At 38.8% G+C, this 26,933-nt stretch overlaps 3 protein-coding genes across 4 annotated transcripts; all 3 read left to right on the top strand.

Moving 5' to 3' along the window:
• Positions 1-1,055: 1,055 nt before the first annotated feature.
• timm10b (translocase of inner mitochondrial membrane 10 homolog B (yeast)) lies at positions 1,056-2,868 on the top strand. Its single transcript, XM_044141445.1, has 3 exons — positions 1,056-1,368; positions 1,444-1,539; positions 1,748-2,868. Exons 1-3 carry the CDS (start codon positions 1,342-1,344, stop codon positions 2,219-2,221), a joined length of 597 nt encoding a protein of 198 aa, XP_043997380.1. The 5' UTR covers positions 1,056-1,341; the 3' UTR covers positions 2,222-2,868.
• Positions 2,869-8,502: 5,634 nt separating this feature from the next.
• On the top strand, positions 8,503-17,928 carry ilk (integrin-linked kinase). Its single transcript, XM_044141444.1, has 13 exons — positions 8,503-8,598; positions 9,004-9,153; positions 12,236-12,401; positions 12,483-12,578; positions 12,746-12,842; positions 12,946-13,029; positions 13,118-13,203; positions 13,292-13,401; positions 15,192-15,319; positions 16,165-16,286; positions 16,602-16,701; positions 16,789-16,919; positions 17,408-17,928. Exons 2-13 carry the CDS (start codon positions 9,065-9,067, stop codon positions 17,555-17,557), a joined length of 1,359 nt encoding a protein of 452 aa, XP_043997379.1. The 5' UTR covers positions 8,503-8,598; positions 9,004-9,064; the 3' UTR covers positions 17,558-17,928.
• A 1,285-nt stretch (positions 17,929-19,213) lies between these two features.
• On the top strand, positions 19,214-26,419 carry smpd1 (sphingomyelin phosphodiesterase 1). Of its 2 annotated transcripts, none has more exons than XM_044141441.1 (9): positions 19,214-19,441; positions 19,600-19,837; positions 21,270-21,590; positions 21,750-22,030; positions 23,050-23,223; positions 23,500-23,671; positions 23,872-23,948; positions 24,275-24,420; positions 25,188-26,419. In XM_044141441.1, the coding sequence occupies exons 2-9, from the start codon at positions 19,619-19,621 to the stop codon at positions 25,604-25,606; spliced, it is 1,809 nt and encodes a 602-aa protein (XP_043997376.1). In that variant the 5' UTR covers positions 19,214-19,441; positions 19,600-19,618; the 3' UTR covers positions 25,607-26,419. The 2 variants fall into 2 exon arrangements, with proteins under 2 accessions (XP_043997376.1, XP_043997375.1); XM_044141440.1 differs by having other exon boundaries at positions 19,595-19,837.
• Positions 26,420-26,933: the final 514 nt, after the last annotated feature.

The raw sequence follows: 26,933 nt of genomic DNA, 5'->3' as shown, positions 1-26,933 counted from the left end.
TTTTGTTGTTTTGTTTTTTTTGTTGTTTGTTTTTTTTCTTTTGTTTTGTTTAGGTTTTTTTTTTGTTTGTTTTTTTTTTGGCATTTTACATAACATAAGTGATTTACAAATTGTGGCCCACTACTACTTTTTAGCTTCATAGTTGTGGCTCTTGTTTCAAAAAGTTTGGACACCCATGATCATAGGGCACCAAAAAACATGAAAAGAATAGTTCAGGATTTTTGAACAGAGCTTTGGGTAAAAGCGACTGATATCTTATCAGTAGAAGTCCCACTGTGGGTCTCTCTTTAATCTAAAATTCAGTGCGACTGATCCAAGAAGATGTTGCAATACAGCTGAAAAGGAACCAAGACAAAAAGTAGAATTCTATTAATTTAAAACAACTCTAATTCAAAAATATAAATGTGTTATATGCTGAGTTTATTTGATCAATAGGTATCTCACTTACATGTCACTGATTTACCACCAATATATTAACTCTTCATCACCTTACTCAAAAATGTAAAACAAATAAGTGTACCCTTTAGATCTTTTGAATAACACAAATTGCACCTTCAGTTCCAGCCTGAATAAATAAATAGTCATAGAAAAGTCAAGATTGTTGTCATGGTAGTTTGATTTAATGAGTCCATATCAGTGATAATTTTTGAACAAAAGGGCCTCGACATTTACTTCTCTTATTCTTACATCTGGAAAAATACAATAAGGGAATTAATGAATTATCTGATATAGCTTATTAACTTATGAATACAGTGCTCACCTTTAATTGAAATTGAGCACGGTCCGCTAAAGATGATTTAAAGTAGTATTTGATAAGTATAAACATGAGACAAATAAAATAAGCTAGACTGAAAAGAGAAACTACTAAAAGCACTTTTTAGTTTAATGTCTTATTAAAGTTTTTCCAAATACCGATTACAGGAGTAGTGATACATGAATACTTGATGGATATACGTAAAGAAACGATAAAAGTTTTCAAAAAACCATAGACTGGACTGGTTTTGCTGTAACGCCAACCTTTTTTATTTTTTTATTTTTTCATTTATTCAAACAGCCGCAGAGTGAAACCTCTTCACAAGCAGAGGCGATCTTTGCTCCAAACATGGCCGCTCGCATGTGAATGTCATGCCACTAAAATCCTTCATGTGGATGAGTTCATTTCAGGTGTAATTGGTTAGAATGGAGGTTTAAACGTAAATCTGATCTAACGGATTTTTTTAACTTTATCCATTAAAGTTAATCACGCATTGGTAAGTCCAGAATTTCCTCGGATCCGAAGATCTAGAGACCAGTTTACTGAACACATTAGCAAACCAGTGGCTCGCCACCGAGTCAATTGAGATGGATCCTGACCAGCAGCTGAGAAACGTAAGTTGATTTTCCTCTCGCCGATTTGTAAATAAAGATGTGGACGGGGATTCTGAATGACTGCATTTCTTCCAGCTGCGGGATTTCCTTTTGGTTTACAACCGCATGACTGAAATCTGCTTCCAGCGCTGCACAAGTAACTTCAACTACAGGAACCTCACAATGGACGAGGTACTGGGAGCAGACATAATCATAACCCCGTTATCTAAATACACTGATACATGCTATTTTTGTAACATCTTGTTATAAACGTAGAGTTGATATATATTTATTTATAATACTTATAGATTATGTGATTCATAGATAATCAGACATAGATAACATATCCGTACTGTAATATTTTTGTTCTGATTAACATTCCTACTGTCTGTCTGTCAAGGAGCGCTGTGTGGACAACTGTGCTGGGAAGCTGATTCGCACAAACCACCGCTTGATGGGCACGTATGTGCAGCTGATGCCTCGGATGGTGCAGCGAAGGATGGAGGAGATGGAGAGCAAGGCTGCAGAGAATGCAAAGGCAGCTGAGGCTGCAGCTACACCTGGAACCATTGGGACTGGAGCCGAAGCCGCACCATCAATTCAGACATCTATAAATTCACCTCCACCTACTCAGATAACCTCACCAGTGACTGAAGTAGCACCAGCAGTCCATGACTCAACCTTAAAACCAGCAGCATTAGAAATTCCAGCTAATACAGTAGCCACAGGAATAGGTTTATCAGCTAGCGCACCACTTACACCCAGGACTGATGGTGTAAATGTCTCAGAGCTTAAAGAAACTGGATTAGGATTTTCTCAGCCTGCTGTATCTGGTATCCAGAATGACTTTGGCAGCCATAAAGCATCACCATGACCAGAAAATGGACCAAAAGGCAGATCCTATAGAGTCTAAATCATGAGGCCTGACAGGCCAAGAGAGTCATGAATCAAAGAAGTCTTCCTGGTCAAACTGAAATCTCTGTCCTCAACATCCAGGCAAAAAAAAAATCTTTGAAATGATGAAGATCCCAACAGTTGTTGATTATTTTGACAGAGCTCTATTGTTTTTATTTTTTATTTTTTTTACTTTTTTAGATTTGTCTTGTGGCTGCAGTCATACACATGTCATCTTTTTGTTTTTATTTTAGATTAATACATAATTAAAGGATTGCTGACAATGTTAACGTAAAGGTATAGTTCAGGGGTTTTTTCAAGTTGTTTTCTGATTAAAATCTAAAATGTATATGTTTATGTGCTTTACAGCTGAGGTCCCCAACCCAGATCCTCAGACCCCACTGTCCTGCATGTTTTAGGTGTTTCTCTGCTTCTTTACACCTGGCTTAAATAAATGGGGGATTAACGGGCTTCTGTAGCATCTGGAGCTATGCAAATTAGTTAAGACCACAATTTGCATCCATTGGGGAAATATCTAAAACATGCAGGACAGTGAACCTTGATTACCCAGGTTGGGGGCCTCTCCTTTACAGATGGAAAATAAAAGAACAAAAAAGGAAAAAAATATATATACATTGGAGTGGTGAAGTAAGGGAAAACAAACTACACATTCTGATAGTCCAGTTATTAATCAAAAGGTCCTTTAGTCTATATTTAAATTAACAGTGTTTCAGTATTTTGGGATTTTCTGGAAGATTATTTTAATGATTAAGCTCCAAGTACATCCTAAGAATGAAGTATGCCATTCTTAGGCATATTCTTTCCAAAGTAGTAATTTATATATTTTTTTGTATAAAAATGCCAACTCAATTAAGTAGCTTCTTTGACTTAAAATCCTCTTAAAACTTCAGTTCAGGTTTGCATTAATATTGTTTGAGCTTTTTAATAGCATCAATTCACAACATATAATTTCAGTTCAGTTATACATACCTACTAGTTGATCCTATTTACCAAACAATGCAATAAGTTTTGTTCATTATTAATATTAGCTTAAAAAGTTTTCTATTGAAGAAAATCATTTACATTTAATTAAGTTACAGATTTGCAGCATTCACTCAAATGAGCACGTAGAGACAGCAGGATCCTTCATACAGAGGATGCATGTTGCAACAGTGAAGAGGAAGAATTACCCTTTTATTAAGAAAAAAGCTCCCACAGAACCTGGCTCAGTGCAAGCAACCATCTCCCACCAATTGGGAGTTTGAGAAGACAGAGCAGGTACACAAAAATGAAACAGAAAAATTAATGTAGGAGTACCTTCTATGCAAATAAAAAGTAAAAAGTTAGTAGGAAATGCTCCACCTCCTAATTCCATTTTCCATATGAAACGGTACAAACATGACGATGTAAACTTTAAAGCTACGGTGCTATAAAGTTTGAGTTATTTCAGATATCCACCTTGGTCTCTCTTTCTGTTGAACTAGCTGTTAGCTTTAGATTTCAAGATAAGATAATGTGGATTTAGAGTTCATACCCATGCCTTTAAATAGTTACTTCTGTTTGCTATTTATTATATCTGAGAGCTTGGTCAATTTAAAACAGTGGTGAAAGGTAATGAGGTAATGTTGATGCACTATGATGTGCCTAAAAACAGCGCAAGTTCTAAAAGAAATAGTTAAAATCCAAATTTTTCATGCAGCACATTACGATTGTTCTATACTGTATCAACATTTCAGGTTTTCAGTTCTATCAGTCATGAGAGACTTAAACAACCTGAGTTACATCTAAAGGCCATCCTGCTGGATGTTCTGACAAAGCTTCAGGTCTGACTGTTATTACTGTGAAACAAGGTCATGACCTTGGTCACATCTGCCTCCTCACATAGTTTCCTTTGTGTTGCTATCAAGATGATCTCACATAGCATTATCATCTACTCTCATCTGTTATACACTATTTCTTCCAAGGCTTTAATAAACTGAGCTTTTCAACAACGGCAAAATTCAACTAGAAGTTGATAGCACTGTCAGAAAGATAATTAGTGATGCTTATAATTCCATGGTCAACATCAGACACTCGGTTGCATTCTAAAACGCTTGAACAATTACCTCTTCAATGGATATAATGGGACAAAAATGGATAAAATAAAAGGCTACTTTGTCTCCACTCTTGTATCATCATAGGGCCTTTTTCAATGTATATTGCACATTGATTCTGGATCTTGGCAGCCTATTTAGGGGAGGAGTTATTGTGGTTACTGACATTCCTATAGTTCATGTAAAGATATTTCACATTAAATTTGTTGTGGTTAGTGCAGTAAAAAAAAAAAAAAACAAGGTCGCAACATCTATGTTTATGTCTGTGTTGCACCTTCAGGAAGAGTTTTCTAAGACATGAACCCAAATATATTACACCTTTAGCTATTTTCTTAAATAACTGAATAGTGGCATTTAGAATATCTTTCTAAATGTTATTAAAAATGTATGTGAACACAGACCTGAAAAAGTATACAATTAAGGTACTACTATAAAGTTGCAATTTGACTTAATTCATAATGATCAACCCACAATTTTTGGTAGTTTTCTTCCTTGGTCATTACATATCTATCACTGACCACGACCTTTAGTATCTCAGATTCTGGTTAGGTGGACATTAATGTGATTTAGAGTACACCCAACGAGTTGAATATGTTATGAAATTACACCATGACTCTTATAAATATAATATCCTGCCACCTATTGCAGTGCTCTGAGTCTGCTGTATTGCAGAGCCTGATGTCGACATGGCGATTGCTATTCTATATTGTGCAACTCTACTTCTCGAATAATAGCAGACTGGAGAAACACAGTGTATTTATATAAACTATGAATATTTATATAAACTAAACACGGTATATTTATATAAACTATAAATATTTATATAAACTACAGCTTTTCATTGTCAAGTATTTACCATCTTGTTGTTATGTGATCATTTCCTGATGATTTCTACCTTTTATGCCTTTGTTATTTGCATTACATAACTACAATTTTCGGTTTACCTCAGTGTCAAACTGCTTTCTTGACAGACAAAAAGGTCTGTAATCCGTTTTGTCCCATTATAGCCATTCATAACAGGTGATGACAAATTGATATGTATCAAGATCAACACCTTTTTGTGTCTATGCCACAAAAAATAAAGGCAACTACAGAGACAAAAATGTTGATGTCGACTCTACCAACATATTCCTTCTAAAAGGGCCATTGATTGTTTGTGGATCATACTGCAGATGATAGTATCTATATATATATATATATATATATATATATATATATATATATATATATATATATATATATATATATATATATATATATATATATATATATAGCACTTAGTGGGTAACCGTCTTTACCCACCATGGAAAAGACGGTTAGAGAGTAAAATCAAGGCAACAAGGAGGGAAGTGAGCCAACTATCAGAGCTCCATAAGGGAACAATGAAAAGACCAATACCCGAGAAGTACAGCCAGATGCCCATACCTGAAGCACTCGAAACTGCCAAACAGAGGCTCCAAGCCTTGGCCAGCCGCCTAAAGAGATACACAAGGGAGAAGGAATCCAGAAGGATTAACAGGCTCTTCTCCACCCAACCAGCTAAAGTGTACTCTCAGTGGCAGGGGAATAACAAGACTGGAGACCCACCAAGGCTGGAGACAGAACAATACTGGAAAAGCATATGGGAAAGGGAGGCGTCCCACAACAGCAATGCAAAGTGGCTGATCTCTCTACGAGATGACCACAGCAAACTCCCTGAGCAAAATCCGGTAACCATCACTGTGGCAGATGTCCAAGAAAGAGTCTCAGGTATGAAAAACTGGACAGCACCAGGGCCAGACAAGATCCATGCCTACTGGCTAAAGAAACTGACTGCCCTACATGAGCGACTGGCAGACCAAATGAACCAGCTGCTACAGAACGGGAACCACCCTGAATGGTTAACTGAAGGGCGCACAATCCTGATCCAGAAGGATCCAACAAAGGCCCGGTCCCATCTAACTACCGACCAATAACCTGTCTCTCCACAACCTGGAAGCTCATGTCAGGCATCATAGCGGCTAAGATAAGCAAACACATGGATCAATACATGAGCACGACACAGAAGGGCATCGGGGTAAATAGCAGAGGAGCCAAACACCAACTCCTTGTAGACCACACAGTTGCCAGAGACTGCAAAACCCGACACACCAACCTGTGCACGGCTTGGATTGATTACACGAAAGCCTATGACTCAATGCCACACACTTGGATCATCGAATGCTTAGAGATGTACAACATCAACAGGACCTTGAGCCTTCATTGCAAACTCAATGCGGATGTGGAAGACCACCCTTGAAGCCAACTGCAAGCCACTTGCACAAGTATCCATCAAATGTGGCATATACCAAGGAGATCGCTGTCCCGCTACTGTTCTGCATAGGCCTGAACCCCTCAGCCAAATCATCAACAAGACTGGCTACGGATACCGACTCAAGAATGGAGCCAACATCAGCCACCTCCTCTACATGGATGACATCAAGCTGTACGCCAAGAGCGGCGAGACATCGACTCACTGATCCACACCACCAGGATATACAACCGGACATTGGGATGTCATTCGGACTAGAGAAGTGTGGTGGGATGGTTACAAAGAGAGGAAGGTCATCCGCACAGAAGGATCTCACTCCCAGAAGGAACAATAGCAGACATAGAGGAAGGTTACAAATACCTGGGAATATCACAAGCAAATGGCAACCTTGATGAGATCACAAGAAAAGAGCCACAACCAAATACCTTCAACGAATAAAGTCCTGAGAAGCCAGCTCAATGGCAAGAACAAGATCCGTGCAATAAACAGCTATGCCCTACCAGTAATCAGGTACCCTGCAGAATAATTAGCTGGCCAAAGGAGGAGATACAGGCCACAGATGTTAAGACCGGAAACTACTAACAATGCATGGAGGGTTCCACCCCAAATCCAGCACCCTGAGACTCTACGAACCGCAAAGAAGGAGGCAGAGGACTAGTGAGTGTGAGAACCACTATCCAAGGCAGAGACATCCAAGATCCATAGATACATCAGGGACAAAGCCTCAACAGACAATGTGCTCAGTGAATGTCTCAAACAATGGGGAACAGAAGCTGAGGTGCCGGAGGAACCATCATGGGAGGACAAGCCCCTGCATGGGATGTACCACCGGCAAATAACCGAAGTGGCTGACATCAGAAAATCCTACCAATGGCTGGAAAAAGCTGGACTGAAGGACAGCACAGAGGCCCTCATCATGGCCGCCCAGGAACAGGCCCTAAACACCAGAGCAATTGAGGCCCAGATCTACCACACCAGACAAGACCCAAGGTGTAGGTTGTGCAAGGAGGCCCCTGAGACAGTCCAACACATAACAGCAGGGTGCAAGATACTGGCAGGGAAAGAATACATGGAGCGACACAACCAAGTGGCAGGCATAGTGTACAGAAACATCTGTGCAGAATATGGACTGGAACCCCCAAGATCAAAGTGGGAAACACCCCCGAAGGTAGTGGAGAATGACCGAGCTAAGATCCTGTGGGACTTCCAGATCCAGACAGACAAAATGGTGAGGCGAACCAACCAGACATAGTCGTGGTGGATAAACAACAGAGGAAAGCCGTTGTGGTGGATGTGGCAATACCAAGTGACTGCAACATCAGGAAAAAGGAGCAACTAGAGAAATACCAGGGCCTAAGGGAGGAACTGGAGAGGGCCTGGAAGGTGAAGACCACAGTGGTGCCTGTGGTCGCCGGGACCCTCGGGCAGTCACCCCAAACTGGAACAGTGGCTACAACAGATCCCAGGAACAACATCAGACATCTCAGTCCAGAAATGTGCAGTCCTAGGCACAGCCAAGATACTGCGCAGAACCCTCAAGCTCCCAGGCCTCTGGTAGAGGACCCGAGCTAAGAGGAAGAAGAATCACCACCCGCGGTGGGTGAGAAGGGAATTTTTTTTTTTTTTATGTGTATATATATATATATATATATATGTGTGTATATATATATATATATGTGTATATATATATATATATATATATATATATATAAAACCTTGTGTATTTTAACCGTTTTATTTATCCTAAATTTCAAACATTTATTTAAGACCCAAAGGCAGCCGCATCGCTGCAATGCCTCCTGCAGGGGGCGTCGCTGTGTCGTTGTCCCAGGACGTGGCTGCCAGGGGGAGATCTGGAGCCCACATCAACTCTGAAAGCGGGGCGTGGACTCAGAGCGACCAGTGGAGAGGAGACGGTGGTGGTTCTGGGGAGGGGGGGAAAAAGGAAAAACGAACTCCTCAAGATACCAACTGGTAAGACTTTCGACACTTCCTCTCAATTTACGCAATAATGCTTCATATTTTGTTTATGCTGAAAGTTTTGTGGTGGGTTTAATTCGTTATAAAGCAACAAGGGGTTGTGATCCAGAGGGGCCAGCCCATCCGAGACAGCAAGGAGGAAATGTTGGCAAGTCCAACTATTTGTTGACTTCACAACACAATTATTTCTTACTCTTTCAGCTGAAGATAATAGTTCATAGTTGGTTTAAAATATCGGAATTCCAGAATCTGTGGCTATGAGATTAATATGATTGAACTGCAAGTTCGGCCCAAACAATTATCTTCTATATTTACTTGTAAAAAAAGAAAGAAAAAAAAACCTCGGTGCTCTTCTTGAAGAGAAAAGTGCGCCTAAGGAATTCTCAAACCCTTTTACAGACTCTATGCCCCTGCTTCTTAAAGAGACTGAAAGAACAAACAGCCACTCTACAACACAAGCATGGATGACATCTTCACACAGTGTCGAGAAGGGAACTCAGTGGCTGTCCGTCTGTGGTTGGACAACACAGAGAATGACCTCAACTTAGGGTAAGTTCCTGTGTCAGACCCTAATGTTTGCATTGTGAGGGATTTCTGGTCCATCTGGATGCTGGAATTCATCTGTGAAGTTTGTGCAATGACAGGTAAACACATGTCTCGCAAAATCTGATGGTCTTTTCATAGGATGGGCACGTGTGTACATGTGAGCATGCACAGTGATTGTTGTTAAAAATACACACATAGTTTACATATTGGGATATTACTGCTGTATTACACAACTTGCTTTGTTTTGGGGGTTTTTTACTGATAATGTTGCTGAATGCAACTGCACAAAATTTGCACAAACAAAACTTGAACTTTCTGATTAAAGCTAAACAATATGAGGAAAATCAATAATTTGTGATAACATCCGCTATGATATTTCCACATTTTCCTCATTTCCTGTTTTTCATCTGTCAGTACGGTCATTCCTTCTCCCTTTTTGAACTTCAGCATCTCTGGCACTTCCATCTATGTTTGACTAAATCCCTCTCGCTGAAAATATTGCTGGTACACAAAGTGTGAGTTTATAACACCTGGAATAGGCAAGTCCAGAAACACCAGGATTTTGGTGTAGCTAACTACTTTTAGCAATACAAAAACAATAATAATTTTATTATGATTTTAGTCGTTAAAACTAAGTGAACGTGCTCCCCATGTTATTTTTTTCCCCACAGAACTATTTTACCCACTGGTTTGAAGAGTATAACTTCTGATAAATAGCTTTTTTATGAACCACTTTTGCTGCCTTTTTTGTAACTGTGGACACATATTGGATATTAAAATTGTGATTGTTCAGAGAACTTCGACTTGCGTCGCTGCTTAGATTTTATGAAGAGTTGAATGGCTGAGAAGTTGCTTTAGCTTACTAAGGGGGAATCTAAAATCCTTGTTTATGGCCCCGACAGATTGCTTCTGTTCACATAGCCCTGTTTATGGGGATATATATTGGCAATTCTAATTTGTTGTATAACATCGTACATAAAACAGTGCTTATTAGTACAATTGTAGGAATCAAATGTCCCAACTTTTTTAATCTGAATTGTTAAATTCTAAAACTCTTGCGTCTTTTCACATTCTCTTCATCTGAAGGAGTAAGAAAACGTCTTAAATAAAGACTCTGGTTATCTCATTCTTGAACCCGGCCATATATGTACAGTTTGTGGAGCTGCTGGCCAACCACGCAACAGCCAAGTCCATTTCCTCTTCTTAGCTCCATACAGGGCCAAGCCCATCGCTGACAGAACTTCTTAGGCAGCTCCCCTACAGTCACACATAAACAAATGAATAAGCAGTCATTATGATGAAGGCCTTCTTTGGCTGTTACTCTAAGGAAGCTCAACTATGTGGCGCAGCCGCCTCTGTCCTGCTCAGAGTACCCAAAGCGTTGAATAAAGGCTTTATGTGTTGTTGGAATAATAAGTTGGAACCGAAAGAAGTGCCTAAGAGCAGCTGGCGAAGCATTAAATAACCACTCTGCCTCTAGAACCGAGTGACACAGGAAAACACATGAAAAAAAGGCAGACTTAGAAGGAATGTGTAGCTCAGAGTATTTTCCACTCTGTCATTCTTGCATTTTTTTTTTCCCTTGTTACTTTTTTTAGCCCACAGGGTGGTTTAGTCTATGAGTTGTCTGTCCACAGTGCTGCTACAGCAGGTCTGATAGAGAATGAGCCTCTCTGCTCTTTCACTTCAGTGTGAGCTGCTATTTCGTAAAGACCTCCTCGAAGTTTATTGTTAAACTAACAGCCGAGTTTGTGGCTTCGCAGGGCATTGTGAGAAACCCCAGCAGCTAGGAGACTCTGGGTTAGTCAGTGTAATGAGCTGACCTGTTGGGCCCACACTGGAGGTGACAGCCTGGCTCCTCACAGACTGGAAGTGGTCATGTATACACCGTGACTGTGTGCGTCCTTGGACATGTTAGCAGGCATTCCAGCCTGTGTAGAAGTATTTATCACCGGGCCAATCATCAGATGGGAAGAGGCTGCAGGCACAGAGAGGAAGCATGTGCTGAAATCTAAATAAAGATTAGTAGGAGGTGGGTGCGTGAACCTGTGCCAAAGAGCAAACCTCACAGAGAGTGTTTTGTTAGCAGGACGCTCCATAAAATATACTCTACCTTTTCCTTTTAGCCATTTTCAGGATATCATAAGTATTAAAAATACATTCAGGAAGGCTTTTATACTTAATTTTCAAAAATTCACCACAGCGATGTGAAAGACTCAAGCAACGCTTGATGACTTGTGTTGCTCCTAAGGATGCCACAAAGAGTTATTAAGTTTAGGGTCAGGTTAATGCAAATATTTTGTCACAGTATTTTTACAGCAGTGACATTTGAAGTAATACTTATTAAAATCTTAGGAAGACCTTAGAGATATTTTGGGGGGGATGTAGAGCTGTGTTTTTAAGAGCTGATTCTGGTTGGTATGTGAGGTGTCTCGCTTCCAGCTTGTTCCTCAACAAGTGCAGCATATTTCAATTAAGATGAAAGAAAATGACAAGCTCAGCCTTAGAAGCATGTGCTTTTTTTTTTACCTAAAAAGAAAAACAACACTTTTTTGTTCTTTTTTTAGGCCACCTGCTAATACAGTACTATCACATTTGAGAGAACAGTGTTTCTCGTTTTCCATGCATCAGAACTCACAATGCTACTTCTGTCTTCTTCCACATCATTTGTAAATATTTAATATGAGAAATTTAGTCCTATTATTTTTAAAGTTATTACATTATTTACACTTGTGAGGTGAGGTGAACCTTGATGAATTTTTCTTTTTATTATGGTAGACTGGAATGATCATGTCTGTCTGAAAGTGTTATTTTCCCTCTTGCAAGAGTTCGGAATTTCTTATCTCTTTATTTGAGAAAGCATTAACCTTTCATATACCTAATTTATTTTAAAAATTAGTTGTTCCTACTACAGCTTACAATTCATTTGGAAATGTTATTACCTGAATTTAGACTCTCCATACTGCAGTTATGCGTTTCTTTTGTATCTCTTTGTGTTTGGATGTTTTGATGACCAGATAAATGTAAAGATGTGACATCCCGGCTCCATTTCCTCTCATTTTTTTCCATTTGTCTTGTGTGTTAGAGACGACCATGGCTTCAGCCCCCTCCACTGGGCGTGCAGGGAAGGGAGGAGCGGCGTAGTTGACATGCTCATCATGAGAGGGGCTCGAATCAACGTGATGAACCGTGGAGATGACACACCTTTACATCTGGCTGCAAGCCACGGACACAGGGACATTGTGGCTAAGGTTCGCTTTCTTAGACAGCTTATATGCTGATATGCTCCCTCTCTCTTCATGTGTTTTTGTTGCTCTGTTTTATGATGACAGCTGATTCAGTGCAAAGCGGACCCCAATACAGTCAACGAGCACGGGAACACCCCGCTGCACTACGCCTGCTTCTGGGGCCACGATGAAGTTGCAGAGGTACATCACTGTACACTGACACACACTTTTCACATCCCTTTTTGGATTCCATCAGTTGGTGAGAAACCGCCCTCTTCTGGGCAGAAACTGCTACTGCAGCAAGACCTGCTTCCTTTATCAGTACATGCTTAATTTCGTTGTAATTCTAGGGTTGTATCTCTTTTTAGGACTTGGTAACCCATGGTGCCCAAGTGTGTATATGTAACAGGTATGGGCAGACACCTCTGGATAAGGCCAAGCCCCACCTAAAACAGCTACTGCAAGGTCAGAATTTTTTATTTATTGACTTTTAAACATTGCAGCAGATTTTTACTAGGATAAAGAAATTATCTTATATTTTAAATGTTTTATTTTTCGCTTATTTTAGAAAAAGCAGAGAAAATGGGCCAGAACATGGCCAAAATCCCTTACAAGGAAACGTTCTGGAAGGGTACAATGAGAACGAGACCCCGTGAGTAGGATTTCTCTAATAAAATAAGATCAAAATATGATGCGAAATTAGGATTCATGTGTTTTTATCCATGTTTTTCATCTCACAGGTAATGGCACCCTCAATAAGCAAGCCGGTATTGATTTTAAGCAGCTCTCGCTCCTTGCAAAGATCAATGAGAACCAGTCCGGAGAGGTCAGCTGCTTTTACTGCTGATTGACAGTATTTTTTTATTTTTTTTTCCTCCTCCGGCTGATCACGGTTCTGTGTGCTCTTCTTTTAGTTGTGGCAGGGCCGGTGGCAAGGGGATGAGATTGTGGTGAAGGTGCTGCACGTGAGAGACTGGACCACCAGGAAGAGCAGAGACTTTAACGAGGAGCATCCCAAACTCAGGTTTTTTATCGTACAACTAGACTGTTGGTGTTTATTATCAGATAAATTTATGGTCACAAGTTTACATACACTGGCCATTCATTTTCAATTAATCTAGGAATTTTAATTATTTGCTTGAAGAGTCGCAAACAACAAAAGCAAAACAACTCCATCTTGAAAATGAGATCTAGATCTCAACGGGGTTTATCTGGTTAAATAAAGGAAAATGAAATGAAAAAAACTTCAGTCATTTTTTGAATTCGTTGCACAAGTATGAATTCATTGTGGGTTTTCTCTATTTCATATATGGCCAGAATTACACATGTAGATTCAAATATATAACAGAGAAACTACACACCAGTAAGCCAAAGCAGTTGTCCTGGATTTGTTCACTCTTCTTGGCAAAATTGGTAAGCGTCTATTTTAAACTTAAACTACAAAAATGTTAAAAAGTTATATGGTCAAATGAGACAAAGTTTGAACGGTAGTTGTGATTGACAGTCATGATAGTGGTTTCAAACCTAAGAATGCTTCTCTAACTGTCAAGCACAATGGTGGTATTATGATGCTGTGGTGCTGTTTCATTGAATAGAATAAGAAAGAAGGAAGATTTCATCAAATTCTTAAATATCACCTGAAATCAACATTTAGATGATCAAAACCTCAACATAGCTGGATATTCCAGTTGGACAATCACCCCAAACACACATCTAGATTGATTTTGGAATGGATAAAGCAGGATGAAATTAAACCTTTGGAAACCGTAAGGACGAGGCATAAAAGGCAGATCTGTGACACTACATGACATTTAACCAGTTTGGATGAATATTTGCATTAGAACAATAAAGCTCGTGTACAAAAATCTAGTTTAGAAAAATAATTAAACTTGCCTGTTTTGTAATTCATCCACTTTGTAAGAACAAAATCAGTAATGGAAGAAAATAAATGTTCTATTCATGGTGAATAATGAATGAATGTAAATCTATGAAAGGAAAAGTATGTATACAAAATGTGGAGGGTGTGAACATCTGAACTCACAATCATGTTTATGTAAAAACAGTTTTATTTGGAGTCAGTGGTCGATGTTCACTCCAGTTCGGTTGCAGAAGGTTTGTGCAACAAAAAAAGGTTAAACACACATCTTTGACACTTTCTTTGACCTCACTAATTGTGATGTCTGTTTTTTTTTGGGGGGGGGTTTACATTTTTTGCATGGATTTGTTATCATGACATTTAAACATAACTTAAAGTTTAGTGTGCTGACACTAAACCATTCTGCTGAACCCCAAACCACGTCTATAAACCATATTCTGTTTGTGCAGCTTGCATGCATCTGAAAGCAAAGAACACTGCATTCAATTAGCAATGCATAACATAAAATGCATGTTTTACTTTTTCACCATCCGGACTGAGTTTAATCAGCGTTTCCCATCTTTGAGACTCATTAGGCGGTAAGAAAAAAAAACTGAACAAAAATGAGAGAAGCCTTTAAACTAACCAAGTCAAAGAAACCCCACTGGAGAGACTGAGTAGCGCAGCTGTGTTCTTACTTTAATGTGAGCTTCAGTTCTTTTGCTTTCTTTTGAGAAGTTATGTTTAAATAAAACCACTTTGGCTTAACTTGGGTAGATATTGCAAAAATAAAAGTGTTTCTGCTAATGAACTTAACTTAAAAGGACTCCAGATCATTCAAGCGTACTGTTGAATATATTTTTTACAGTTTTGTTCTTATTTCCTTGAGTGAAATATAATTTTATGTTAACACAGCAGAGTTGCGTTTTAGCTGTTTGTTTCTCTTTTTACCATTACAGGATCTTTTCTCATCCAAATATTCTGCCTGTCCTTGGGGCATGTCAGTCCCCTCCCTCTCCTCATCCGATCATCATTGCCCACTACATGCCATATGGATCTCTGTACACCATCCTCCATCAGGGCACAAGTAAGTCATTTGTTTTTACGTGCAAGTACAAAAAAGAAAATTTCCTGTCTTAATTTTCTCAGGTTATAAAACCTCTGCTTAGAATAGCTGTAACTCACTGCGCAACTGTCCAAACCAAACTATTTTCTCACATTTGCATATAAACAAATATTAATTTCTTCAAAGTGTTTATGTATTTTAGTAGTAAACATATAAAACGGAAACAAGATTATTCAAAAAGTGAAACTAGACAATCATGTGGAAGACTGATGACTTGAGCGGTGTCTAGTAGATGGTCATTGACAGTATCCACAAGAAGGGTAAGGCACAAAAAGTCACTGCTAACGAAGCTGTCTGATTATAGGGTGCTCTGTTCATGCACATATAAAGAAAGTTGAGTGGAAGAAAAATCTGTGGTAGAAAAAAAGTGCACAAACAACAGTGGTAGCCCTACATTCCAATCGGGGTGAGCGCTTCAAGAGCCAGTACACACACGGGCTATTTATCATCTGGGGTACAAACAGGACATTACCAGATAGTATGCACAACACCATCACTGCGCCTGACCCACATGAACACAACCACATCCCCAACACGCATCCCCAAACAAGCACAAGCCTAACTTCCACAAATACAGGGCACATGAGCATGATGCACTTGCCACAGGAAAACAGTGAACCTAATCAACACAAGACCCAACATGCACAACTACTGTCCGTCATGCTAATTTATTGAGATACATCTGCATACAAATATAATCCTATTTGCATACACATTACTGACATCCATAATATTTGAATATCAATTTTATTGTTAGTTACTTAGTTTGTTGTTTTACATTTTGTCCCTCGCTTTGTCTTCATCAGCTCTGGTGGTTGACCAAAGCCAAGCGGTCAAGTTTGCCCTGGACATCGCGAGTGGGATGGCGTTCCTCCACACCTTAGAGCCGATGGTTTCCCGGCTTTACCTCAACAGTAAACATATCATGGTAAGGCACCTCTGGTATGTCACTCTACACAATCATTGCTACTTCAAGTTAGAATGTTTGAATTTATTTTGTAAAGAACAGTGTGGGAGGTAAGGAAAAATTAAATATCCAAAACTTTCTATTGGACAACTGAAATAAAAAAGGGTCATTTTGAGATCAGCAGCTCTGCATAAAAATCATTATTGTAGCCGCTTGTACACATTAAATTCGCTAATAATTGTGGTAGGCAGAGTGTGTAAGCAAACAGGCAAAATTCTTGTGTTGTTGGGCACTTTTATGTATGATGACTCTTTACTCATTGTGTTTAATTTGCAGATTGATGAGGATATGACAGCCAGAATAAGCATGGCAGATGCTAAATTCTCCTTCCAGTGTCCTGGGCGTATGTACTCTCCAGCCTGGATGGCCCCTGAAGGTATTTATTCCCCCATTGGATCTTCCCAGACCTGTCTCCTTCCTTTTCCATTAAGTTTTCTCATATTCTCCTTCTTACTGCTTCCAGCACTGCAGAAAAAGCCAGAAGACATCAACAGAAGATCTGCTGACATGTGGAGCTTCGCAGTGTTGCTATGGGAGCTGGTTACTAGAGAGGTTCCGTTTGCTGATCTCTCAAACATGGAGATAGGGATGAAGGTAGCAACATACCGAATGCTCAAACTCTATATTTTTCAGAGTGCATTGCAAAATTATTCACATCCTCTGAAATATAAAAATTTTTTACCTCACAAGAACAACAAACTTCCTTGTTTTTCAATGAGACATTTATACAAACAAACTAGAGCATAATTGTGAAGCTGAAAAAAATTATACATTGTCTTTAAAATGTTCTTTTATCTGTAGAAAGTGTTCAGTGTTGCATCAGCTGTATTGGGCCTCAATATTGGCTTCTTACAGAATTGCCCCACATTTAGCTTCAGCCAACTTCCAATAAATTCTGACTATTACTGCTGAAGAAAAACATCCAACACCTTGATTCTGCCACGCTGAGTTTGGTTCTGGGGATTGTTCTGCCACACATAATGTAACAAGATGTTAAAAGTTTTGTGACAAATGTGAAATATTTTTGCATTGCACTGTACATGACACTTACAACAGCACATAATTTTCCTCCCACTGCTCAGATTGCTCTGGAGGGACTCCGGCCAACCATCCCTCCAGGCATCTCTCCTCACATCTGCAAGCTGATGAGGCTCTGCATGAACGAAGACCCAGCCAAGAGGCCCAAGTTTGACATGATTGTTCCCATTTTGGAAAAGATGCAAGACAAGTGAATACCTTAAAGTCAATGTGTCCAAGACTTTTGTTTTGGTTTATTACCCAACCACTCTTTAGCTTCACTCCAGTCATCTATCTGCTACGCCACTGTAAATAAAGCCACAAACCACTGTAGCTCCACCTATTTTAAACACATAATGGTTGTTTTGTGCAAGTTAATTTGAAGTTTATGTGTTACTTTGCCTGTGTTGTTCTTATATAATCACTCAAATGTTCTTGTTGGAATGTTGAAAATTGTATCTGCAGTGTGAATTACATTTAAGTGATTCACAAGACTGAAGCTGATCCAAAGAAATGTGTATAGAATTATAGCTTTTTATACACGCCTGCTATAGCAGATGAAATAAAATTTTATATTTATGACAAAGACTTGTTCTAATGTATTATCTTCCGTTTGTGAAGCACTTAGCACATAAATTATTTCTCATCTGCTGTAAATTTTGCAATGGCCTTTTGTTGTCAGATTTCATTATATTTGAGGAAATGATTCTTTGAACCATGATGTCATTTTGCTAAATTGGCAAATTTAGAAAATGAAAACACCTATCAATTTTGTTCTCTTAAATAGATTACATGCAGTTTTTCTGGTCTTTTATAGTCTGTTACCTTACTGGTGGACCTTTTTAAATTGTGGAACATTAAAACAGACAATTTTTTTGTAAAATTTCATTTAAACATAAAACAACATCAGGAACAATATGAATGAAAATACTGCATTAATTTTTTTTTTTATTTGTGCATGTCTAATAAACATTTCTTTATAAGTAATGAGATTGGATGACTTATTCACCTTTATGTTTCAAATAATGTTTTATATTGAGCATGAACTGCAGTTGCATAGCAGTGTTTCTCTACTCTAATTCTGATTCTCATGGCTTACTGTCATTCATGTTTTAAATGTCTCTGCCACAGCACCCCTGATTCAAATAAGTGCATTATTTTCTCAATATGCCATCATAAAAAATGTTTATCACCCATTATTTAAGACAAGTGTATGGCAGCAGGAAATTGCCTTAAACATTAAGAACAGTGAGACCTAAGCACCAGGATTGAGATACACTGAATTAACTTTAGATGATCGAATATAGGGAAGGTGAAACATGAAATGAGAGTTCTGATGAGTAGTTCAGATAAAACTAAACTTAAACATTTTCTTAATAGCACAAAATGTAGAGCCATTCTTTGAGATGTTGAATTTGATTAATTGTTGAGTGTCAAAAGCAAACAAGCTTCGTATGTTTGGAATGTTCTATTGAAGTAGCAGGAACAATTGATTATTGGTTTGCAACATATGCAATAACATGATTTCTAAATGTTAAAACACTCAGTAAAGAAATTCCTCATATCTTCCATGTAGTTACACTTTACTGGGACCAAAGCTGTTATTCTTATCAAAAATGTAGGTGTGTGGTTTGATACGGGATCCCACATTTGTGCGGCTTTCTGATTTGCAGTAATGAGATTATCATTCTGCGAGAGAATTAGAACAGATAACAGAATAGCAGAATAACTACATATATTCTGCAAAATATTTTTTTTTAAAATCCCCATGTCACCAAGGGAGCTCAGTAGCATTATTACGCATAACATTTTCCCCAGCTATTTGATAAATTAGGAAGAGAAGGAAAAACAAATGACACGTGATTTATCAGCTGACGACCAGACGGTCACGTGACAGCGGGCAACCTCAGCCGGGAGGACACACACAGTTGCGCATCTGAACAAGCAGAGCAGCGTCCAGCTGAATATGTCTAAAAGACTTGTCTGACCTGGTTTCAGTTGACTTCCCCGGGGAAGTGGAACTGGAACTTGGAGCTGCTTTTGTGCACCACACCTGGAACTCCCTGGAGAAGACAGCGGTACATTTACTCTTTTTACAGGTACAATATGAGCAGTAGAGTTAGCTGTTAGCTGGCTTGACATTTTTTGTTTGCGGCTGTGAATGACTCATATCTTTTTAGCAAGTTTGAATGTCAGACTGGTGTCATTTCCTTGAAGCAGCAAGGCTTCCCTTCTGCATTTGCTTCTTTCAGCACAGACACGCTACCGTCAGAACAATGAGGCTCCCCACACTGCGCCCCTTCCTGGGACTGACGACCTGTACTTTGCTCCTTATGTCGCCGCTGTTCGGGTCCTGTCATCCAGCTCAGTATCAAGCTCAGACCAGGACCGTGTTGGTGGAGCTGTTCGAAACCCACGGACTCGGCTTCGCCTGGAGAAACCTCACCTGTCCCTTTTGCAAAGCGATCTTCACCATTCTTGACATCGCACTTCTGGTAAACTTTCTGCCTCCTACTCAAAGTGGAGTAGAAAATCTATATCTGTTATTGTGACACTGAACACTGCAAACAAGTTGCCTTGCTTGCAACACAAACAGAACACCGGGGTTTGAAAAGAGGAACAAAATTGTAATAGGTAATACATCTACTAACATTTATTGTAACATGTTAGGTTACAATATTATTTAGTCTTTAAATTGTGGTAAAAATGTAATATATTGAACTAGGTGAAATCTTTTCTTATTGGCAGACTGCTACAGATGGCAATAGACCCACAGAATATGCTTGAAGGACGTTAAAACCTCTTTAAACTGATAACTAATCAGCAAAGATTATGATGACTGCACAAATTCCACTTTTGGTGGTCTATTTACAAGGAAAGTCTTCCTTAACTTATCTTATTAAGTTAATCATATTTATGTGAATAAATGGTTCATTAAAAAAAAATCATATTTGAATACTAATTAAATACATTCTGCTGCTTGTGTCTGAGCTGGTTACTGCTTCTGCCTCATCCCTGTTAACACTTTTGCTTGTTTAAACAACTCCATATCACTGTCATTTCCAAAGCTTTGCATTTGTATCTAAATAGGCTCTGATCCCTATTTAGAAAATGATAGGACCACAAAATAACTAAGAGTGATCTCCTACAGCAATGGAAGTCGTAGCTAAATGTTACGGAAAAGGGATATTAATAGCGTACATAAGTAAAATTTAAATCTTCAGTTCTCAAAATGGATAAGAATTGTCCCACTGATATAGAAATACTGTTGAAGTTTGTACTTCTTTGATCTTTGGTGCTAATTATTATGTTTACAAATCAATATTAGTCATTATTACATAATCACACAATATACATTTATGCCTAGATGTTAGTCCACACATACAACAACACGCATAAAAGAAGTTCACCAAGATTACGAAACAACTTTCCCTGCAGTGATTTGTACACTCTAAATAACTTCTTAATGAACTCCTGCTCCTTGCGAAACTGTTTCTGTATTCTTATTTTTAGAATGAGTTACAAGAATTGTTGAAATTCCACCATTAAACAAAAATGTAACATCCCAGATAGATGCAGAAAAACCTTTTTTATTCATTGTGTGTTTATATTTTTACCTTTTTAGTCTGTACTAAACATAAACTACTGTCACTTAGCTTTTGTTCTCTGCTTATAAAGTTTTTTTCATTTCCTTCATTAACGAGGAACTTCTAAATATATATGCTGGGTTACTTTAGTTTACCAGTAAAGGTGTAATTTGTTCTAAGACATGCATTAGAATTTGTGATTATTAGCCCAAACCACAGAATTCCCTAAATGCACTATAGATTTGAATAAACTAATTTAAGCTTCACTTATTTTTCAGGAAGTATTTTATATGCAACTTCCTGCTCTAATAGTCTTTTTCTGGTTTATTGCTTCTATTAGAGCAGTGCAAACGAAGAGCGGGTGGCACATGCAGTCAGCGAAGCATGCATCCGTTTACATCTGGCTGATGAGCAGGTGTGCCGCAACATAACTGAGCTGTTCAGGGACGACTTCATCAGGGCCTTGCAGCAGTCTGTGCTGTGGCCCACCGAAGCATGTGCGGTATTGGTGGGGCCTTCGTGTGGCACATTTGACATTTACGCACCGTGGAACATCACTTTGCCAAAGGTTCCCAAGCCCCCTGTTACGCCACCCTCACCGCCTAAACCTGGCTCTCCACAGACTAGGGTGCTGTTTCTCACAGATATCCACTGGGACAAGGTGAGTGTGTGCAGAATTTAAAAAGTCCAAGTATGATAAGATTCAATCTTTTTGTGGTCAGTAAAGGGTTCCAGTATCAGTAAAAAATAACGTACAGTACGGCAAAGAAAAGTTTTGAGACACGTCTGCAGTTTATGTTTAAAATCTCTTTGCTGACAGGAATATGAAACTGGCAGCGCTGCCGACTGCAAGGAGCCTCTCTGCTGTCGCACAGACTCAGGTGTTCCCAAATGGAAGCGGAGAAGGGCTGGCTACTGGGGAACCTACAGCAAGTGTGACCTTCCTCTACGCACCGTGGCGAACCTCCTGGAAAATGCTGCTAAAGCCGGACCTTGGGACTGGGTCTACTGGACTGGAGACATACCAGCACACAATGTCTGGTCTCAGACCAGAAACCAGCAGCTGACAGAGCTGACAGTAATCTCCAAACTCATCCACAAGTAAATATTGTTCAGAGTTCACACACTCTAAAACAATGTTAAGACGTTTAACTATAGGCTTTTGCTGTGTGTAGTTTCACTGCCAGATATAACTGTGTGTCTGTGTAAGCTACATTCCTCTTACGTATAACTACTAGCTAAATCAGTGTTGCTTTGAATTGAATCCAGTGACTCCCGCAGCTTCGATGAATTAACATGTTCCAAACCTTTGGCTTAAAAGTATTAGTCTCAGATTGCAGCACAGCAAAACCTTGTATAAATATATCTTGATAATAATCCCTGTTCAGACACCACAAAAGAGACTGGGATGAAATTCTGCCCTTGCAAGAATAATAGCTATGATTTTAGCAATAGAATTTTGCCTAATTATTCTTGTACAGCGTACAAGAATTCCCCTGACGTATGAGGAAATGTGCAACATTAAAAGATGCGTGGTAAATTAAACCACTGTTAAAACCCCCCAAAAACCTGTCAGTCCACATTCTGCATGGGTTGCTGTTTTTAATTGTGCCTCGTGACAAAAAAAAAGCTGCAAAACAATCCTGCTGAAATAGTTTGGTCAAAAAAAGAGTTTGAGTGGAGGATGGCAAAAGCATCCTCCACACATCCTCATGATTTTAAAGCTGTTGGCATAATTTGCTGTTATTTAGAGAGGGGTTAAAACTGAAATGTTTAATGCTGAGAAAATTCAACTAACTTCAAGTGCTTACCGCACTTCCTCCATTAAACTTCATGCAACGGTTCAGTATACGTCAACTATTTTCTTCACACCAGAGCCAATTTGTGAGGTTAATTTCCACCTGGATAATCTGTTGTACTTTGGTAGATGAAGTCCAAAAGAATGAGGGTAAAGAACGGCCACAAAAAGCTACTTTTTGTTGACGTTTCAGAACTGTTACTTTAAATTTACAGAGACAAATTCTTTAGTTTATGAACTTATTAATTAAGCACAATTACAGATTGCCATGATCACAGCCTTCTGATTGGAACTGATAAATATTCTCTCGTTTTCTACCCAGGTACCTGGGAGCCAATGTGACTGTTTATCCTGCAGTAGGAAACCATGAGAGTACACCAGTGAACAGCTTCCCGCCACCGTTCGTCCACGGCAACCGATCCTCTGCCTGGCTCTATGATAAAATGGCAGAGGAATGGGCGCAGTGGTTGCCAGAGCAGGCGTTGAAGACTTTAAGGTTTATGATAGTTTGTTTACTTTCAGTCATGATTTTTATTGTATTTAGAATGTCTGTTTGATAATATATAGATAAAGCTTCACAACAGATTAAATAATTTTGCTTTTTTAATTTTTTTAAACGAAGAGCAACACTGTTTTGCGTAGCATTTTCACTGTGTCTGACTGGCACATCTGACTGAAATGAAGAGCAGAAGTGGTGACAGCCCTCAGCACGCTGCTCCTTATGTAATATGTTAGTATGAGTCTGAATTAAACCCTCCTGTGTTGCTAACAGATATGGAGGGTTCTACACACTAGAGATTCAGCCCGGGCTGAGGGTGGTCTCCCTCAACATGAACTTCTGCGCACGAGAAAACTTCTGGCTGATGGTGAACTCCACTGACCCTGCTAACCAGCTGCAGTGGCTGGTTCAAGTTCTGCAGGCCAGTGAGGACAGAGGAGAGAAGGTTAGTTTCATTACTTGGTGTTAAAATATGAAGTGTGAAGTGAGTGTGGTTGAAGCTTATCTCCCTTTTCTGCCCCTCTTTCTCTCTCCAGTCAGTAGCTTTCTGTCCTGGTCATGCAGGATGTTTGTGTTATTTTAATTGCGTCCAATTACAGATACTGTAGGGTAATAAACGTCAGCTTATTTGCTGCTTGTGTTTAGGTGCATATTATTGGTCATATTCCACCTGGCCTGTGTCTTGGCAGCTGGAGCTGGAACTACTATCACATCGTCAACAGGTAGCTGCTGTTATAATTTATATTGTCAGTGAAATGTATAGTGGTGAAAAAACAGATGCTGTTACACCTTGGGTTTGGAGTGGTCTACCTTTATATTGCTGAGAGGACATTGAAGTTCAACTGATTTTTATATTTTTTTAAATGTCAGTGATATATTGCAGATTTCTAATACCAGGGGGGCAATGATAATAAAATTACTACAAGCATCTGTTTCCACGTCTTCTGTTTGTACATTGTAAGACTGTCATCGTGCTGTAGTTTTGTATCTGAGAGACTATTGGAGGTACCAGAGTTTTGCTGTTTTAACAAAAATATCTTGTTTTCAGATATGAAAGTACAATTACTGGGCAGTTTTTTGGACATACCCATCTGGACGAGTTTCAAATGTTTTACGATGAGGAAACCATGACCCGGCCTTTAGGAGTGGCTTTCATTGCCCCTAGTGCCACCACTTTTGTCAATCTTAATCCAGGTGAGTGACCTAACATTATTTTGAGGTGTGTTTTCACTAAATCAGAGTCCCTGGATAAAAATTTTCTCCAAAAACCGGTATGATGGGGTGATATATTGTTGTAGATCTCAATCTAGTGGCTTTACTAGGAATATTTAATGAAGCACAAAGTTCTGCTTCCAACATGTGTGAGGGTAAACACTCCTCAAGCCAATATTTAGGAAATTTTAACTGGTAACATTAGAATTTTTTTCACATTTATGTTAAGATACACAACAATTTTTTTGTTTTTTTTAAACAGGAATACTAAATGTTAGAGGAAGTTTCCAACTAATTTGTTACAGCTTACTCTGTTCCATAAAGTGAGGAGTGACTTTTTTATTTTTTAACAGCACTACTACTATGACAGAATGAGCTTTATTGCTGAAAATTCCAGCTGATTGATTTTCTAGTCAGGTGTGTGTGCACCAAGCTTAGCAGCAGAATAAGTCGTCAGTATGTGTACTGCTGCAATAGAATTTACAATTCAAATCAACAAGTGTAATTTCCATAAGTATCTCTGTATAATGCACAACAGTGGTCACACAGGAATTAAGGGTAAAATCAGAAGGCAGGGACATTGAGTTGTATTTTCTATAATAGAATTTGCTATGCTGAGAGCTACTTTAAGCCCAGAGGGTGTTTTTGTTTTTCACACACAAATAAAAATATTTTATTTTGTTGTGATTCTGTGGTGCTTTTTTTTAAAATAAAAGTAAACTGCATATTAAACTTCACCTCATTTTCAGGTTACCGCATCTATTATGTCGATGGAAATTACAAAAACAGCTCTCGTCTTGTGCTTGACCATGAAACCTACATCCTCAACCTCACAGAGGCAAATCACGACCTAAAGTCACCAGACAATCCAGAGCAGAACCCCAAATGGAGCCTTCTGTACCGGGCCACTGAAGCTTATGGTCTTTCCAGTCTGTTCCCGTCTGATTACAACACGCTGCTGCGAACCTTTATCAACGACGACCGCACCTTCCAGAAGTTCTGGTACCTCAGACATAAAGGACATGTGTCAGAGTCCTGCAAAGAGGCATGCAAAACCACAATGCTCTGCTTTTTGCGAAGCGGACGCTCTGACGAGCTGGACGAGTGTGACCATCTCAATGGTTTTGCTGGAAATTTGGCTCGGGCTGCAAGAAAAACTCTTTGTTGACCTGATGGAGGCTAGATTTGTAGACTAAATCAGGAGTGGACAGCAATATGACCAAATATGAGCCAAAACAGGTGTTGCAAAAATGATCAATAACAATTGCACACATTTTAAAAGTTAAGCTAATATTTAATTTTGGAAATCCTATAAGAGTGTTGTTTTCAATCAGCCCCTTAACCGAGTTAAGGATAATATTGTTTAGGAGGATGTCTGGGATTTACCGAATATTCAGATGCACCCTTTATGCAAAGTCTGCATAACACCCTGAAGGATTTTTTCTTACTTGAAATGGACAAAGCGGTTACATTACTGTACTGCGATCATCGTTTTAGCTGTTCAAATAAAATGGGTGCCTTTTATCAGGGAATGAGTAAACATGCTAATAAATTGCTGCTTTACAGCTGCTTAAATTCTCTTTTACATTTCCTCCTGTTTTTTTTTTTCAGAGTGAGATGCACCTTAGAAAGCCTGCATACAAACTGAGGATGGGACATTGTAGCAGTATTAGCATTACCTAAGATTTAAGGATTGTAAAAAGGCTTCCAAGTCTGACACTGGCAAATATAGATTAAACTTATTTTATAATTTTCAGTTATGTTACATAGCCATTCATAATTTTAACATTATTTTGTTTGTTTCCTTATCTTGCACTTTATTTGATTAGAAAAAATTCTAATGAATCAATGATGGGACATGTATTCTTTTCAGAACTGGCTTAAAGTGAGAATACCTAGCAATCATGATACAATTTGAAAAACAAGCCAAAATAATGATTGTCTGCATGACTGCAAAAATAAATCTTTGATCTACAGTTTACTTTGTGTTGATATTGCAAGTTAATACCTCCATATTTACTTCAAAAGGTTGTAAACATCATGAAGATCAAGTTTTAGGGGCTTAGTTTTAAGTAAATATCTAACAAAAGTACAAACCAAAAATTTGTATTCTCTGCGTCTTCACCGAAATTAAAAGAATGCCCTTGAACACACTGAAATTCTCATTAGCTCATTCATGATTTGGTCATCAACAGTTCCCTGCAATGAAAATGTTCTGGTTGATTTTGGAATTGACATACACTGTGGATCAACACCAGCAGATGGCATGGCCTCCTGTATGATCATTGACAATAGAAACAAGTTGCTTGAATTTTGTGCCTCTCCACTTGAGTCTGAAAGTTTGGTTTCCAACTTTGATGCAGATCTAGTTTTTAATAAAAATTGGTTGCTAAAACTTTGAGCCACATTCAAATCCTTTATTCATCAAGAACTATTGTGAAAACATCTGATTCAAGAGGATGTTAAAAGGTATCTGGTAGATGTGGCCCATATTC

Source organism: Gambusia affinis, linkage group LG15, assembly GCF_019740435.1.
Source record: "Gambusia affinis linkage group LG15, SWU_Gaff_1.0, whole genome shotgun sequence".
Classification (NCBI taxonomy): Eukaryota; Metazoa; Chordata; class Actinopteri; order Cyprinodontiformes; family Poeciliidae; genus Gambusia; species Gambusia affinis.
The sequence above is the reverse complement of the archived record's forward strand: the minus strand, read 5'-3'. Positions and strand labels throughout refer to the sequence as shown.

Coding starts and splice junctions, on each gene's coding strand:
- timm10b (XM_044141445.1), top strand. CDS start 1,342: ATGGATCCTGACCAGCAGCTGAGAAAC. Junction 1,369..1,443: donor CTGACCAGCAGCTGAGAAAC/GTAAGTTGATTT, acceptor CATTTCTTCCAG/CTGCGGGATTTCCTTTTGGT. Junction 1,540..1,747: donor GGAACCTCACAATGGACGAG/GTACTGGGAGCA, acceptor CTGTCTGTCAAG/GAGCGCTGTGTGGACAACTG.
- ilk (XM_044141444.1), top strand. CDS start 9,065: ATGGATGACATCTTCACACAGTGTCGAGAAGGGAACTCAGTGGCTGTC. Junction 13,402..15,191: donor GAGGAGCATCCCAAACTCAG/GTTTTTTATCGT, acceptor TTACCATTACAG/GATCTTTTCTCATCCAAATA. Junction 16,920..17,407: donor ACATGGAGATAGGGATGAAG/GTAGCAACATAC, acceptor CCCACTGCTCAG/ATTGCTCTGGAGGGACTCCG.
- smpd1 (XM_044141441.1), top strand. CDS start 19,619: ATGAGGCTCCCCACACTGCGCCCCTTCCTGGGACTGACGACCTGTACT. Junction 23,672..23,871: donor GTGAGGACAGAGGAGAGAAG/GTTAGTTTCATT, acceptor GCTTGTGTTTAG/GTGCATATTATTGGTCATAT. Junction 24,421..25,187: donor TTTTGTCAATCTTAATCCAG/GTGAGTGACCTA, acceptor CCTCATTTTCAG/GTTACCGCATCTATTATGTC.